This window comes from Drosophila takahashii, chromosome 2R, assembly GCF_030179915.1.
Source record: "Drosophila takahashii strain IR98-3 E-12201 chromosome 2R, DtakHiC1v2, whole genome shotgun sequence".
Lineage (NCBI taxonomy): Eukaryota > Metazoa > Arthropoda > Insecta > Diptera > Drosophilidae > Drosophila > Drosophila takahashii.
Genome location: NC_091679.1, coordinates 33,904,077 through 33,923,747, shown reverse-complemented (window position 1 = coordinate 33,923,747; position 19,671 = coordinate 33,904,077). Strand labels below are relative to the sequence as shown.

General features: G+C 36.3%; 1 protein-coding gene across 1 annotated transcript; it reads right to left on the bottom strand.

Moving 5' to 3' along the window:
• Positions 1-18,564: 18,564 nt before the first annotated feature.
• On the bottom strand, positions 18,565-19,017 carry LOC123003416 (bomanin Short 2-like). The gene is given in 2 exon segments (XM_017159414.3): positions 18,565-18,788; positions 18,852-19,017. Coding segments are annotated over 2 exon segments (231 nt in total). The 5' UTR covers positions 19,003-19,017; the 3' UTR covers positions 18,565-18,708.
• Between the last annotated feature and the right edge of the window lie 654 nt (positions 19,018-19,671).

Genomic DNA, 19,671 nt, shown 5'->3' with positions numbered 1-19,671 from the left:
ATATTACAATATGGTCAAAGGGGCCTTAGAACATATTACAATATGGTCAAAGGGGCCTTAGAACATATTACAATATGGTCAAAGGGGCCTTAGAACATATTACAATATGGTCAAAGGGGCCTTAGAACATATTACAATATGGTCAAAGGGGCCTTAGAACATATTACAATATGGTCAAAGGGGCCTTAGAACATATTACAATATGGTCAAAGGGGCCTTAGAACATATTACAATATGGTCAAAGGGGCCTTAGAACATATTACAATATGGTCAAAGGGGCCTTAGAACATATTACAATATGGTCAAAGGGGCCTTAGAACATATTACAATATGGTCAAAGGTGCCTTAGAACATATTACAATATGGTCAAAGGGGCCTTAGAACATATTACAATATGGTCAAAGGGGCCTTAGAACATATTACAATATGGTCAAAGGGGCCTTAGAACATATTACAATATGGTCAAAGGGGCCTTAGAACATATTACAATATGGTCAAAGGGGCCTTAGAACATATTACAATATGGTCAAAGGGGCCTTAGAACATATTACAATATGGTCAAAGGGGCCTTAGAACATATTACAATATGGTCAAAGGGGCCTTAGAACATATTACAATATGGTCAAAGGGGCCTTAGAACATATTACAATATGGTCAAAGGGGCCTTAGAACATATTACAATATGGTCAAAGGGGCCTTAGAACATATTACAATATGGTCAAAGGGGCCTTAGAACATATTACAATATGGTCAAAGGGGCCTTAGAACATATTACAATATGGTCAAAGGGGCCTTAGAACATATTACAATATGGTCAAAGGTGCCTTAGAACATATTACAATATGGTCAAAGGGGCCTTAGAACATATTACAATATGGTCAAAGGGGCCTTAGAACATATTACAATATGGTCAAAGGGGCCTTAGAACATATTACAATATGGTCAAAGGGGCCTTAGAACATATTACAATATGGTCAAAGGGGCCTTAGAACATATTACAATATGGTCAAAGGGGCCTTAGAACATATTACAATATGGTCAAAGGGGCCTTAGAACATATTACAATATGGTCAAAGGGGCCTTAGAACATATTACAATATGGTCAAAGGGGCCTTAGAACATATTACAATATGGTCAAAGGGGCCTTAGAACATATTACAATATGGTCAAAGGGGCCTTAGAACATATTACAATATGGTCAAAGGGGCCTTAGAACATATTACAATATGGTCAAAGGGGCCTTAGAACATATTACAATATGGTCAAAGGGGCCTTAGAACATATTACAATATGGTCAAAGGGGCCTTAGAACATATTACAATATGGTCAAAGGGGCCTTAGAACATATTACAATATGGTCAAAGGGGCCTTAGAACATATTACAATATGGTCAAAGGGGCCTTAGAACATATTACAATATGGTCAAAGGGGCCTTAGAACATATTACAATATGGTCAAAGGGGCCTTAGAACATATTACAATATGGTCAAAGGGGCCTTAGAACATATTACAATATGGTCAAAGGGGCCTTAGAACATATTACAATATGGTCAAAGGGGCCTTAGAACATATTACAATATGGTCAAAGGGGCCTTAGAACATATTACAATATGGTCAAAGGGGCCTTAGAACATATTACAATATGGTCAAAGGGGCCTTAGAACATATTACAATATGGTCAAAGGGGCCTTAGAACATATTACAATATGGTCAAAGGGGCCTTAGAACATATTACAATATGGTCAAAGGGGCCTTAGAACATATTACAATATGGTCAAAGGGGCCTTAGAACATATTACAATATGGTCAAAGGGGCCTTAGAACATATTACAATATGGTCAAAGGGGCCTTAGAACATATTACAATATGGTCAAAGGGGCCTTAGAACATATTACAATATGGTCAAAGGGGCCTTAGAACATATTACAATATGGTCAAAGGGGCCTTAGAACATATTACAATATGGTCAAAGGGGCCTTAGAACATATTACAATATGGTCAAAGGGGCCTTAGAACATATTACAATATGGTCAAAGGGGCCTTAGAACATATTACAATATGGTCAAAGGGGCCTTAGAACATATTACAATATGGTCAAAGGGGCCTTAGAACATATTACAATATGGTCAAAGGGGCCTTAGAACATATTACAATATGGTCAAAGGGGCCTTAGAACATATTACAATATGGTCAAAGGGGCCTTAGAACATATTACAATATGGTCAAAGGGGCCTTAGAACATATTACAATATGGTCAAAGGGGCCTTAGAACATATTACAATATGGTCAAAGGGGCCTTAGAACATATTACAATATGGTCAAAGGGGCCTTAGAACATATTACAATATGGTCAAAGGGGCCTTAGAACATATTACAATATGGTCAAAGGGGCCTTAGAACATATTACAATATGGTCAAAGGGGCCTTAGAACATATTACAATATGGTCAAAGGGGCCTTAGAACATATTACAATATGGTCAAAGGGGCCTTAGAACATATTACAATATGGTCAAAGGGGCCTTAGAACATATTACAATATGGTCAAAGGGGCCTTAGAACATATTACAATATGGTCAAAGGGGCCTTAGAACATATTACAATATGGTCAAAGGGGCCTTAGAACATATTACAATATGGTCAAAGGGGCCTTAGAACATATTACAATATGGTCAAAGGGGCCTTAGAACATATTACAATATGGTCAAAGGGGCCTTAGAACATATTACAATATGGTCAAAGGGGCCTTAGAACATATTACAATATGGTCAAAGGGGCCTTAGAACATATTACAATATGGTCAAAGGGGCCTTAGAACATATTACAATATGGTCAAAGGGGCCTTAGAACATATTACAATATGGTCAAAGGGGCCTTAGAACATATTACAATATGGTCAAAGGGCCTTAGAACATATTACAATATGGTCAAAGGGGCCTTAGAACATATTACAATATGGTCAAAGGTGCCTTAGAACATATTACAATATGGTCAAAGGGGCCTTAGAACATATTACAATATGGTCAAAGGGCCTTAGAACATATTACAATATGGTCAAAGGGGCCTTAGAACATATTACAATATGGTCAAAGGGGCCTTAGAACATATTACAATATGGTCAAAGGGGCCTTAGAACATATTACAATATGGTCAAAGGGCCTTAGAACATATTACAATATGGTCAAAGGGGCCTTAGAACATATTACAATATGGTCAAAGGGGCCTTAGAACATATTACAATATGGTCAAAGGGGCCTTAGAACATATTACAATATGGTCAAAGGGGCCTTAGAACATATTACAATATGGTCAAAGGGGCCTTAGAACATATTACAATATGGTCAAAGGGGCCTTAGAACATATTACAATATGGTCAAAGGGGCCTTAGAACATATTACAATATGGTCAAAGGGGCCTTAGAACATATTACAATATGGTCAAAGGGGCCTTAGAACATATTACAATATGGTCAAAGGGGCCTTAGAACATATTACAATATGGTCAAAGGGGCCTTAGAACATATTACAATATGGTCAAAGGGGCCTTAGAACATATTACAATATGGTCAAAGGGGCCTTAGAACATATTACAATATGGTCAAAGGGGCCTTAGAACATATTACAATATGGTCAAAGGGGCCTTAGAACATATTACAATATGGTCAAAGGGGCCTTAGAACATATTACAATATGGTCAAAGGGGCCTTAGAACATATTACAATATGGTCAAAGGGGCCTTAGAACATATTACAATATGGTCAAAGGGGCCTTAGAACATATTACAATATGGTCAAAGGGGCCTTAGAACATATTACAATATGGTCAAAGGGGCCTTAGAACATATTACAATATGGTCAAAGGGGCCTTAGAACATATTACAATATGGTCAAAGGGGCCTTAGAACATATTACAATATGGTCAAAGGGGCCTTAGAACATATTACAATATGGTCAAAGGGCCTTAGAACATATTACAATATGGTCAAAGGGCCTTAGAACATATTACAATATGGTCAAAGGGGCCTTAGAACATATTACAATATGGTCAAAGGTGCCTTAGAACATATTACAATATGGTCAAAGGGGCCTTAGAACATATTACAATATGGTCAAAGGGGCCTTAGAACATATTACAATATGGTCAAAGGGGCCTTAGAACATATTACAATATGGTCAAAGGTGCCTTAGAACATATTACAATATGGTCAAAGGGGCCTTAGAACATATTACAATATGGTCAAAGGGGCCTTAGAACATATTACAATATGGTCAAAGGGGCCTTAGAACATATTACAATATGGTCAAAGGGGCCTTAGAACATATTACAATATGGTCAAAGGGGCCTTAGAACATATTACAATATGGTCAAAGGGGCCTTAGAACATATTACAATATGGTCAAAGGTGCCTTAGAACATATTACAATATGGTCAAAGGGGCCTTAGAACATATTACAATATGGTCAAAGGGGCCTTAGAACATATTACAATATGGTCAAAGGGGCCTTAGAACATATTACAATATGGTCAAAGGGGCCTTAGAACATATTACAATATGGTCAAAGGGGCCTTAGAACATATTACAATATGGTCAAAGGGGCCTTAGAACATATTACAATATGGTCAAAGGGGCCTTAGAACATATTACAATATGGTCAAAGGGGCCTTAGAACATATTACAATATGGTCAAAGGGGCCTTAGAACATATTACAATATGGTCAAAGGGCCTTAGAACATATTACAATATGGTCAAAGGGGCCTTAGAACATATTACAATATGGTCAAAGGGGCCTTAGAACATATTACAATATGGTCAAAGGGGCCTTAGAACATATTACAATATGGTCAAAGGGGCCTTAGAACATATTACAATATGGTCAAAGGGGCCTTAGAACATATTACAATATGGTCAAAGGGGCCTTAGAACATATTACAATATGGTCAAAGGGGCCTTAGAACATATTACAATATGGTCAAAGGGGCCTTAGAACATATTACAATATGGTCAAAGGGGCCTTAGAACATATTACAATATGGTCAAAGGGGCCTTAGAACATATTACAATATGGTCAAAGGGGCCTTAGAACATATTACAATATGGTCAAAGGGGCCTTAGAACATATTACAATATGGTCAAAGGGGCCTTAGAACATTACAATATGGTCAAAGGGGCCTTAGAACATATTACAATATGGTCAAAGGGGCCTTAGAACATATTACAATATGGTCAAAGGGGCCTTAGAACATATTATAATATGGTCAAAGGGGCCTTAGAACATATTACAATATGGTCAAAGGGGCCTTAGAACATATTACAATATGGTCAAAGGGGCCTTAGAACATATTACAATATGGTCAAAGGGGCCTTAGAACATATTACAATATGGTCAAAGGGGCCTTAGAACATATTATAATATGGTCAAAGGTGCCTTAGAACATATTACAATATGGTCAAAGGGCGCCTTAGAACATATTACAATATGGTCAAAGGTGCCTTAGAACATATTACAATATGGTCAAAGGGGCCTTAGAACATATTACAATATGGTCAAAGGGGCCTTAGAACATATTACAATATGGTCAAAGGGGCCTTAGAACATATTACAATATGGTCAAAGGGGCCTTAGAACATATTATAATATGGTCAAAGGGCCTTAGAACATATTACAATATGGTCAAAGGGGCCTTAGAACATATTACAATATGGTCAAAGGGGCCTTAGAACATATTATAATATGGTCAAAGGGGCCTTAGAACATATTACAATATGGTCAAAGGGGCCTTAGAACATATTACAATATGGTCAAAGGGGCCTTAGAACATATTACAATATGGTCAAAGGAGCCTTAGAACATATTATAATATGGTCAAAGGGGCCTTAGAACATATTACAATATGGTCAAAGGGGCCTTAGAACATATTACAATATGGTCAAAGGGGCCTTAGAACATATTACAATATGGTCAAAGGGGCCTTAGAACATATTACAATATGGTCAAAGGGGCCTTAGAACATATTACAATATGGTCAAAGGGGCCTTAGAACATATTACAATATGGTCAAAGGGGCCTTAAAACATATTACAATATGGTCAGAGGGGCCTTAGAACATATTACAATATGGTCAAAGGCCCCTTTGAACATATTACAAAGGTGTCAAAGGTGCCTTAGAACATATTACAATATGGTCAAAGGGGCCTTAGAACATATTACAATATGGTCAAAGGGGCCTTAGAACATATTACAATATGGTCAAAGGGCGCCTTAGAACATATTACAATATGGTCAAAGGTGCCTTAGAACATATTACAATATGGTCAAAGGTGCCTTAGAACATATTACAATATGGTCAAAGGGGCCTTAGAACATATTACAATATGGTCAAAGGGGCCTTAGAACATATTACAATATGGTCAAAGGGGCCTTAGAACATATTACAATATGGTCAAAGGGGCCTTAGAACATATTACAATATGGTCAAAGGGGCCTTAGAACATATTACAATATGGTCAAAGGTGCCTTAGAACATATTACAATATGGTCAAAGGGGCCTTAGAACATATTACAATATGGTCAAAGGGCGCCTTAGAACATATTACAATATGGTCAAAGGTGCCTTAGAACATATTACAATATGGTCAAAGGGGCCTTAGAACATATTACAATATGGTCAAAGGGGCCTTAGAACATATTACAATATGGTCAAAGGGCGCCTTAGAACATATTACAATATGGTCAAAGGTGCCTTAGAACATATTACAATATGGTCAAAGGTGCCTTAGAACATATTACAATAAGTTCAAAGGGGCCTTAGAACATATTACAATATGGTCAAAGGGCCTTAGAACATATTACAATATGGTCAAAGGGGGCTTAGAACATATTACAATATGGTCAAAGGGGCCTTAGAACATATTACAATATGGTCAAAGGGCCTTAGAACATATTACAATATGGTCAAAGGGGGCTTAGAACATATTACAATATGGTCAAAGGGGCCTTAGAACATATTACAATATGGTCAAAGGGGCCTTAGAACATATTACAATATGGTCAAAGGGCCTTAGAACATATTACAATATGGTCAAAGGGGGCTTAGAACATATTACAATATGGTCAAAGGGGCCTTAGAACATATTACAATATGGTCAAAGGCCTTAGAACATATTACAATATGGTCAAAGGGGGCTTAGAACATATTACAATATGGTCAAAGGGGCCTTAGAACATATTACAATATGGTCAAAGGGGCCTTAGAACATATTACAATATGGTCAAAGGGGCCTTAGAACATATTACAATATGGTCAAAGGGGGCTTAGAACATATTACAATATGGTCAAAGGGGCCTTAGAACATATTACAATATGGTCAAAGGGGCCTTAGAACATATTACAATATGGTCAAAGGGCGCCTTAGAACATATTACAATATGGTCAAAGGGGCCTTAGAACATATTATAATATGGTCAAAGGGGCCTTAGAACATATTACAATATGGTCAAAGGGGCCTTAGAACATATTATAATATGGTCAAAGGGGCCTTAGAACATATTACAATATGGTCAAAGGGGCCTTAGAACATATTACAATATGGTCAAAGGGGCCTTAGAACATATTACAATATGGTCAAAGGGGCCTTAGAACATATTACAATATGGTCAAAGGGGCCTTAGAACATATTATAATATGGTCAAAGGGGCCTTAGAACATATTACAATATGGTCAAAGGGGCCTTAGAACATATTACAATATGGTCAAAGGGGCCTTAGAACATATTACAATATGGTCAAAGGAGCCTTAGAACATATTATAATATGGTCAAAGGGGCCTTAGAACATATTACAATATGGTCAAAGGGGCCTTAGAACATATTACAATATGGTCAAAGGGGCCTTAGAACATATTACAATATGGTCAATGGGGCCTTAGAACATATTACAATATGGTCAAAGGGGCCTTAGAACATATTACAATATGGTCAAAGGGGCCTTAGAACATATTACAATATGGTCAAAGGGGCCTTAGAACATATTACAATATGGTCAAAGGGGCCTTAGAACATATTACAATATGGTCAAAGGGGCCTTAGAACATATTATAATATGGTCAAAGGGGCCTTAGAACATATTATAATATGGTCAAAGGGGCCTTACAATATGGTCAAAGGGGCCTTAGAACATATTACAATATGGTCAAAGGGGCCTTAGAACATATTACAATATGGTCAAAGGGGCCTTAGAACATATTACAATATGGTCAAAGGGGCCTTAGAACATATTATAATATGGTCAAAGGTGCCTTAGAACATATTACAATATGGTCAAAGGGCGCCTTAGAACATATTACAATATGGTCAAAGGTGCCTTAGAACATATTACAATATGGTCAAAGGGGCCTTAGAACATATTACAATATGGTCAAAGGGGCCTTAGAACATATTACAATATGGTCAAAGGGGCCTTAGAACATATTACAATATGGTCAAAGGGGCCTTAGAACATATTACAATATGGTCAAAGGGCGCCTTAGAACATATTACAATATGGTCAAAGGTGCCTTAGAACATATTACAATATGGTCAAAGGGGCCTTAGAACATATAACAATATGGTCAAAGGGGCCTTAGAACATATTACAATATGGTCAAAGGGGCCTTAGAACATATTACAATATGGTCAAAGGGGCCTTAGAACATATTATAATATGGTCAAAGGGGCCTTAGAACATATTACAATATGGTCAAAGGGGCCTTAGAACATATTACAATATGGTCAAAGGGGCCTTAGAACATATTACAATATGGTCAAAGGGGCCTTAGAACATATTACAATATGGTCAAAGGGGCCTTAGAACATATTACAATATGGTCAAAGGGGCCTTAGAACATATTACAATATGGTCAAAGGGGCCTTAGAACATATTACAATATGGTCAAAGGGGCCTTAGAACATATTATAATATGGTCAAAGGTGCCTTAGAACATATTACAATATGGTCAAAGGGGCCTTAGAACATATTACAATATGGTCAAAGGTGCCTTAGAACATATTACAATATGGTCAAAGGGGCCTTAGAACATATTACAATATGGTCAAAGGGGCCTTAGAACATATTACAATATGGTCAAAGGGGCCTTAGAACATATTATAATATGGTCAAAGGGGCCTTAGAACATATTACAATATGGTCAAAGGGGCCTTAGAACATATTACAATATGGTCAAAGGGGCCTTAAAACATATTACAATATGGTCAAAGGGGCCTTAGAACATATTACAATATGGTCAAAGGGGCCTTAGAACATATTATAATATGGTCAAAGGTGCCTTAGAACATATTACAATATGGTCAAAGGGCGCCTTAGAACATATTACAATATGGTCAAAGGTGCCTTAGAACATATTACAATATGGTCAAAGGGGCCTTAGAACATATTACAATATGGTCAAAGGTGCCTTAGAACATATTACAATATGGTCAAAGGGGCCTTAGAACATATTACAATATGGTCAAAGGGGCCTTAGAACATATTACAATATGGTCAAAGGGGCCTTAGAACATATTACAATATGGTCAAAGGGGCCTTAGAACATATTACAATATGGTCAAAGGGCGCCTTAGAACATATTACAATATGGTCAAAGGTGCCTTAGAACATATTACAATATGGTCAAAGGGGCCTAAGAACATATTACAATATGGTCAAAGGGGCCTTAGAACATATTACAATATGGTCAAAGGGGCTTTAGAACATATTACAATATGGTCAAAGGGGCCTTAGAACATATTACAATATGGTCAAAGGGGCCTTAGAACATATTATAATATGGTCAAAGGGGCCTTAGAACATATTACAATATGGTCAAAGGGGCCTTAGAACATATTACAATATGGTCAAAGGGGCCTTAGAACATATTACAATATGGTCAAAGGAGCCTTAGAACATTTTATAATATGGTCAAAGGGGCCTTAGAACATATTACAATATGGTCAAAGGGGCCTTAGAACATATTACAATATGGTCAAAGGGGCCTTAGAACATATTACAATATGGTCAAAGGGGCCTTAGAACATATTACAATATGGTCAAAGGGGCCTTAGAACATATTACAATATGGTCAAAGGGGCCTTAGAACATATTACAATATGGTCAAAGGGGCCTTAAAACATATTACAATATGGTCAAAGGGGCCTTAGAACATATTATAATATGGTCAAAGGTGCCTTAGAACATATTACAATATGGTCAAAGGGCGCCTTAGAACATATTACAATATGGTCAAAGGTGCCTTAGAACATATTACAATATGGTCAAAGGGGCCTTAGAACATATTACAATATGGTCAAAGGTGCCTTAGAACATATTACAATATGGTCAAAGGTGCCTTAGAACATATTACAATATGGTCAAAGGGGCCTTAGAACATATTACAATATGGTCAAAGGGGCCTTAGAACATATTACAATATGGTCAAAGGGCGCCTTAGAACATATTACAATATGGTCAAAGGTGCCTTAGCACATATTACAATATGGTCAAAGGGGCCTTAGAACATATTACAATATGGTCAAAGGTGCCTTAGAACATATTACAATATGGTCAAAGGTGCCTTAGAACATATTACAATATGGTCAAAGGGGCCTTAGAACATATTACAATATGGTCAAAGGGGCCTTAGAACATATTACAATATGGTCAAAGGGCGCCTTACAACATATTACAATATGGTCAAAGGGGCCTTAGAACATATTACAATATGGTCAAAGGGGCCTTAGAACATATTACAATATGGTCAAAGGGGCCTTAGAACATATTACAATATGGTCAAAGGGGCCTTAGAACATATTACAATATGGTCAAAGGAGCCTTAGAACATTTTATAATATGGTCAAAGGGGCCTTAGAACATATTACAATATGGTCAAAGGGGCCTTAGAACATATTACAATATGGTCAAAGGGGCCTTAGAACATATTACAATATGGTCAAAGGGGCCTTAGAACATATTACAATATGGTCAAAGGGGCCTTAGAACATATTACAATATGGTCAAAGGGGCCTTAAAACATATTACAATATGGTCAAAGGGGCCTTAGAACATATTATAATATGGTCAAAGGTGCCTTAGAACATATTACAATATGGTCAAAGGGCGCCTTAGAACATATTACAATATGGTCAAAGGGGCCTTAAAACATATTACAATATGGTCAAAGGGGCCTTAGAACATATTACAATATGGTCAAAGGGGCCTTAGAACATATTACAATATGGTCAAAGGGGCCTTAGAACATATTACAATATGGTCAAAGGGCGCCTTACAACATATTACAATATGGTCAAAGGGGCCTTAGAACATATTACAATATGGTCAAAGGGGCCTTAGAACATATTACAATATGGTCAAAGGGGCCTTAGAACATATTACAATATGGTCAAAGGGGCCTTAGAACATATTACAATATGGTCAAAGGGGCCTTAGAACATATTACAATATGGTCAAAGGGGCCTTAAAACATATTACAATATGGTCAAAGGGGCCTTAGAACATATTATAATATGGTCAAAGGTGCCTTAGAACATATTACAATATGGTCAAAGGGCGCCTTAGAACATATTACAATATGGTCAAAGGTGCCTTAGAACATATTACAATATGGTCAAAGGGGCCTTAGAACATATTACAATATGGTCAAAGGGGCCTTAGAACATATTACAATATGGTCAAAGGGGCCTTAGAACATATTACAATATGGTCAAAGGGGCCTTAGAACATATTACAATATGGTCAAAGGGGCCTTAGAACATATTACAATATGGTCAAAGGGCGCCTTAGAACATATTACAATATGGTCAAAGGTGCCTTAGCACATATTACAATATGGTCAAAGGGGCCTTAGAACATATTACAATATGGTCAAAGGTGCCTTAGAACATATTACAATATGGTCAAAGGTGCCTTAGAACATATTACAATATGGTCAAAGGGGCCTTAGAACATATTACAATATGGTCAAAGGGGCCTTAGAACATATTACAATATGGTCAAAGGGCGCCTTACAACATATTACAATATGGTCAAAGGGGCCTTAGAACATATTACAATATGGTCAAAGGGGCCTTAGAACATATTACAATATGGTCAAAGGGGCCTTAGAACATATTACAATATGGTCAAAGGGGCCTTAGAACATATTACAATATGGTCAAAGGAGCCTTAGAACATTTTATAATATGGTCAAAGGGGCCTTAGAACATATTACAATATGGTCAAAGGGGCCTTAGAACATATTACAATATGGTCAAAGGGGCCTTAGAACATATTACAATATGGTCAAAGGGGCCTTAGAACATATTACAATATGGTCAAAGGGGCCTTAGAACATATTACAATATGGTCAAAGGGGCCTTAAAACATATTACAATATGGTCAAAGGGGCCTTAGAACATATTATAATATGGTCAAAGGTGCCTTAGAACATATTACAATATGGTCAAAGGGCGCCTTAGAACATATTACAATATGGTCAAAGGTGCCTTAGAACATATTACAATATGATCAAAGGGGCCTTAGAACATATTACAATATGGTCAAAGGGCGCCTTACAACATATTACAATATGGTCAAAGGGGCCTTAGAACATATTACAATATGGTCAAAGGGGCCTTAGAACATATTACAATATGGTCAAAGGGCGCCTTAGAACATATTACAATATGGTCAAAGGGGCCTTAGAACATATTACAATATGGTCAAAGGGCCTTAGAACATATTACAATATGGTCAAAGGGGCCTTAGAACATATTACAATATGGTCAAAGGGCGCCTTAGAACATATTACAATATGGTCAAAGGTGCCTTAGAACATATTACAATATGGTCAAAGGGGCCTTAGAACATATTACAATATGGTCAAAGGGGCCTTAGAACATATTACAATTTGGTCAAAGGTGCCTTAGAACATATTACAATATGGTCAAAGGTGCCTTAGAACATATTACAATATGGTCAATGGGGCCTTAAAACATATTACAATATGGTCAAAGGAGCCTTAGAACATATTACAATATGGTCAAAAGGGCCTTAGAACATATTACAATATGGTCAAAGGGGCCTTAGAACATATTACAATATGGTCAAAGGGGCCTTAGAACATATTACAATATGGTCAAAGGGCGCCTGACAACATATTACAATATGGTCAAAGGGCGCCTTAGAACATATTACAATATGGTCAAAGGTGCCTTAGAACATATTACAATATGGTCAAAGGGGCCTTAGAACATATTACAATATGGTCAAAGGGACCTTAGAACATATTACAATATGGTCAAAGGGGCCTTAGATCATATTACAATATGGTCAAAGGGCGCCTTAGAACATATTACAATATGGTCAAAGGGGCCTTAGAACATATTACAATATGGTCAAAGGGCGCCTTAGAACATATTACAATATGGTCAAAGGTGCCTTAGAACATATTACAATATGGTCAAAGGGGCCTTAGAACATATTACAATATGGTCAAAAGGGCCTTAGAACATATTACAATATGGTCAAAGGAGCCTAAAAACATATTACAATATGGTCAAAGGTGCCTTAGAACATATTACAACATGTTCAAAGTTAGAACATATTACAATATGTTCAAAGTTAGAACGTATTACAATATGGTCAAAGGGGCCTTAGAACATATTACAATATGGTCAAAGGGGCCTTAGAACATATTACAATATGGTCATAGGGCGCCTTAGAACATATTACAATATAGTCAAAGGAGCCTTAGAACATATTACAATATGGTCAAAGGGGCCTTAGAACATATTACAATATGGTCAAAGGGGCCTTAGAACATATTACAATATGGTCAAAGGAGCCTTAGAACATATTACAATATGGTCAAAAGGGCCTTAGAACATATTACAATATGGTCAAAGGGGCCTTAGAACATATTACAATATGGTCAAAGGGGCCTTAGAACATATTACAATATGGTCAAAGGGCGCCTTACAACATATTACAATATGGTCAAAGGGCGCCTTAGAACATATTACAATATGGTCAAAGGTGCCTTAGAACATATTACAATATGGTCAAAGGGGCCTTAGAACATATTACAATATGGTCAAAGGTGCCTTAGAACATATTACAATATGGTCAAAGGGGCCTTAGAACATATTACAATATGGTCAAAGGGACCTTAGAACATATTACAATATGGTCAAAGGGGCCTTAGATCATATTACAATATGGTCAAAGGGCGCCTTAGAACATATTACAATATGGTCAAAGGGGCCTTAGAACATATTACAATATGGTCAAAGGGCGCCTTAGAACATATTACAATATGGTCAAAGGTGCCTTAGAACATATTACAATATGGTCAAAGGGGCCTTAGAACATATTACAATATGGTCAAAAGGGCCTTAGAACATATTACAATATGGTCAAAGGAGCCTAAAAACATATTACAATATGGTCAAAGGTGCCTTAGAACATATTACAACATGTTCAAAGTTAGAACATATTACAATATGTTCAAAGTTAGAACGTATTACAATATGGTCAAAGGGGCCTTAGAACATATTACAATATGGTCAAAGGGGCCTTAGAACATATTACAATATGGTCATAGGGCGCCTTAGAACATATTACAATATAGTCAAAGGAGCCTTAGAACATATTACAATATGGTCAAAGGGGCCTTAGAACATATTACAATATGGTCAATGGGCCTTAGAACATATTACAATATGGTCAAAGGGGCGTTGAAGTATTTCAAAATACCTTTTAAACGAGGTATAGCACATGTCTGTACCTTAAGCTTTTTCCCGCTAAAGTTGCGGCTTTTTCCAAAAGTCGTAGAACAAAAGATTCCTATATGGAACTCTTAAGTGCAAATTTACTGATTCCATGACCCTAAAATACAGTTCGGATACCCTCACACAAAATTCAATACTCAGGGAGCGTTAGTAGTTCGAGCTGGCAAAGGGGCTATTTTCGTATAAAAAAACGTGACTTTTTCCAGTAATGTGTTACATACCAAAATTTAAGGAATCTCAAGGGCTATACAGTTTAAAGTTGTAAGGAAAATCGTTAGAGCCGTTTTTGAGAAAATTAAAAAAAAGCTAAAAAGAAAGTTAAAAAAAAATTTCTTTTGTTCATATCTTATTAACTATTACATTTACACAAATTACATATGAAGGGCATTTATAGCATTTAAAAATACCTTTCAAACGAGATGCAGCACAAGTCTGTAGCTTTAGTTGTTTAGAAGTTTTCCGAATTTTAGCTATTTATAGCTGTTTTCCCGCTAAACTAGCGAGTTTTTCCAAAAGTGGTAGAACAAAATTTTTTTATATCGATATCGTCATATCAAATTTTCAAAACTTAAAAAACATGTTTTGGACAAACTGACAAACAGAATTAAATTTTTCATTTTGGGAAGACGAAGAAAATCTGGAGCGTCGGATTTTATCATATGACCCCTCATTCGACGGGTATTTTCAATAGGAACACAACTAAAACATTGCGAGGGGGCAATTATCCCCACCGGCCCCAACAGCTCCAAATTTCGAAATTTGCACTTTTTCACTTTTACCGCTCTCTCTCCCAAGCCAATTAATTTTTTTAAAGTCTTCCCATTATTTTTCCGATCTTTCCTATGGCGCTATATGATATAGAAAAATTCAAAATTAGATAAAAAGTGACATTTCCAAAAGTAGGATGTTATAGGTTCAAAAACACCCAAGATATAATTTTTTTACTTTTTTTTTACCCGATTGTTCCTATGAGATCTATATGATATAGTTGTCCGATCCGGCTCGTTCCGATTTATATACTACCTGCAATAGAAAGAAGACTTTTGGGAAAGTTTTATCCCAATAGCTTGAAAACTGAGAGACTAGTTTGCGTAGAAACGGACGGACAGACGGACGGACAGACGGACATGGCTAGATCGACTCGTCTAGTGATGCTGATCAAGAATATCAGGTGTGTCCCAGAAAACACTAGAGTTTTTTCGGAGATTTGCTTTCAAAAACAACAAACAACTAAGAAACTCCCTTGTTTTCCTTGTTTTCTCAATCAAAAGCAACATAAAAACAATTGTCGGGTTCCCTCAAACCTGAATTTGATGCTTTGAAATGTCAATTTTTTTCGTCCTACATTTGGTTCAGTTTGTAAGTTTGAAAATATCTGCATCATTTTCATAAATGTCCAAGGCTTTGTTAACCTTTTTTCGAATTAATTTTGAAGAAGATTTAACAAAATGCATTGGATTATGTGTTCAGCGGCTTAATTTTAAATGCTGATCGAAAGAAATTCAAATGTATCGGATGAAACTGAGTAGCCCTTATGTTGTTTTTCATACAAGTGCGTGTCAAAAAGCAAACTTAAACCTCTATTTTTTCGGGGACACCGACATTTCAGGGGGTTGTTTTTAGCAATACAAATGTCGGGTTTTTTAAGTCAAAAAGATTTTGAATATGGGCTACAAAGGAAAACATTTTAAAAAGCCTACTGAAATGTTCTTCAAAACGCCTCTAGCTATGGAAATGTCGGAACATTTTTGAAGGAACCCAACAATTGCTTTTGAGTTGTTTTTTGATTGTTATAGTTTTCAGGGACACACCTGTATATATACTTTATGGGGTCGGAAACGTCTCCTTCACTGCGTTGCAAACTTCTGACTGAAATCATAATACCCTCTGCAAGGGTATAAAAATCAATCAATCAGTTTAATTTTTACACCGAAAAAATTAATGAGCAGAATTTTTGGCTTTAAAGTACCTTACTATTTTGTCTGTTAAATTGAAAAAAATATAACTTAAGTATAAATATTTTTTACTATACTCGCAGGTACTTTTAAAATATGAAGTCAGTGTTATTCTGATAAAATATTTGAATTCTTAAGAAGCGCAAGTTTAATTCAAAACTTTCCATGAGCAGAATTTTTGGCTTTAAAGTACCTTACTATTTTGTCTGTTAAATTGAAAAAAATATAACTTAAGTATAAATATTTTTTACTATACTCGCAGGTACTTTTAAAATATGAAGTCAGTGTTATTCTGATAAAATATTTGAATTCTTAAGAAGCGCAAGTTTAATTCAAAACTTTCCACTCCCACAGAAATGCCTCGCCTCGGAGAACCATAAACATTTTTTTCTGGCGCCCACATTTTTATAGTTTTTTTAGCAGTGTAATTCGGAACTGACTAGAGCCCTGCACGAGTAGAGTTTAAAATCAGCTCTGAGCTTGAGCTTGAGCTGTTTGTTTGTGACTTTGGAATCATAGGTCATGGGATCATAGGATCATCGAGTAAGAGCTCCTCCCATGAGCCTATGATTCCAAGAGCCCTTTCAAACAGTTTGGCTCGAGTAGCTCATGTCAAAAAAACAAACCAAACAAACAGCTCACGTTATTCGAACAGAAATAGCTCCAAGGGCTTAATGTCAAACATTTACAATAAACAAATTTACAGTATTTTATTTACAAAAAGAGAAAACGATTATAAGGGAATCATGGCCGACCGCCAGTACTTTTTTTAGCAAACTCTTAAGAAATCGCGGTCCATAGAAGGTAATTTTTTTTAGCGATTCTTGGGGGAGAAACGTTTTATTATTCACTAGTAGAAGCAGCAAAATAATTATCCTCGGTGGACCGCGATTTCTTAAGAATCAAAAAAAAGAAGAGACGGTTACAAGAAAACTATGGTCGACAAGCAATTTTTTGGCAAACTGTTAAAAAAAATTGCGGTCCATCGAGGGTAGCTATTTATTTATAGCGATTTTTGGGCGGAGAAACGTTTTATTATTTTTTAATTTTTAACAAAGATAATTGTTGAAGAGGACAACATATTAAATCGAGTTGATCTTAAGATATTGCGGTTGCATAAAAAGCCACAAAAATCCTTCATCCAAATTAATGCAAAATAAAAAAAAATGGTTTTTTCAGCTCCGGTCGAAAAACTGAGCCCATGATTCCATGAGCTTATGATTCCATGAGCCCTTTGTTTTCGAACGAGTCGAGTAGCTCATTGTAAAAATTTAGGAGCTGAGCTATTCGATTTGAACATTTTTGTGAGCTGATTTACTCGAGCTGTTTTTTGAAATGGGAGAAAAAGGGCTCTACGAGTATACTCGTGCAGGGCTCTAGAACTGACGACATATATTCGTCACCCCGGCATTTTATTTTGAAATCGATCAACAGAGGGTTTTTTGATAGTCAAGGCACTCGACTATACTCCCTTGCTAAAATTTGTGGTAGGCAGACCGGTAAATAAACTTAATTATTTTGGCTTACTGTCTTCCTCTTACTCCGCTTTAAACCAGTCGACTGGACTCTAGTCCACCTAATAATAGGGTAAGGGAATCGGTTTCAGTGTGCACCGTACAGGAGATTGTCGACCATTGTGTGACAAAAAAAAATAAATGATTTTTTGAAATAGAGCTTTTAGAGTACCCCCATTTGGGCTGTTCTTCTATAGAATCTTTTGATCAAGAAGTTGAGAAAACGTTATTAGCGATATAGAAGCTAGGAAAAATGTAGAGAAAATTAAAATACAAATATTTTTTCTTAGTTGGGTTCTTTTATTGTTGTCATTGTCGTTCTAAATTCTAAGTTTCATTTTAGTACAAGGTGGTATTATAAATATATAGTCTGGGGTTGAAGGTAGATTATGGCCTTGTGTTGATCCTTAGCCAAGAACTTTCTTACTTTCCACCGTGGACATTGCAGTACTTGCAGTCGCCGTTGATGACCACATTTCCTGGATCGGGCGACAGGGGAACAGCTGAGGGGAAGATAGTTAATTTATTAATTGTTCGGGTATCGAAAGTTTATAGATTCAACTCACCGTTGGCCAGGGCCAGCAGACCGAGCACAAAGACGGTGACGACTGAGAAGAATTTCATATTGATTCTGGATTGGTGGTTCCGGTTTCAGATGCTGAATGCGCTGGGCAATTGATTGACTTCAACTGATGCTCTCCGCTTTCGGAACCACATCTTATATAGCTCAGCCTCGGATCGTAGAACGACGCGAATGTAATGGGCAGTCGGAGGCTTCTGATAACCCTCGACAAATCTGAGACGTTTGGGAAAACACAGAAAGTTAACCGTTCAATAGTATTTTGTTTTTGCGCATTTAAATCTGGAAATACCAGTCCAGTGTTTACGGGGAAGCAAAGAGGTGTGTTATATTAACTAGCAGATAACTAAAGTTGCAACGAAATTCACAAGAAAATTATTGGAGCTCTAAGTAGTTTTGAGATATCAGTTATCTTGACCCTAAAGAGAACGTATATAATATTTTTGTTTACCAATAACATTTGTTTTTATTAATTTCTCTGCCATTTCTAACATTCGCAAAAACGACAAATAATATCAAACAATGGGTCGTAATAATCAATATATGCATTTGTTTTGGTGGAGAAAAATTTGTATCAACAAATAAAAACCTGTTAATCAAACCTACACGTGTTTTATATTCTAAATGAACAGGTACCATGTACACCTAAAATATAAATAAAGTACTTAATCCGTATTATTATTAAAATGGATTTATTTTTTTAATTTATAGGTCCTTAAAAAAACAATTCTTTAAGTAATGTTAATACAATTAAATTCATATATTTTTTCTACATTTTTTTATTTTATTAAAATTGCAAAATGTAA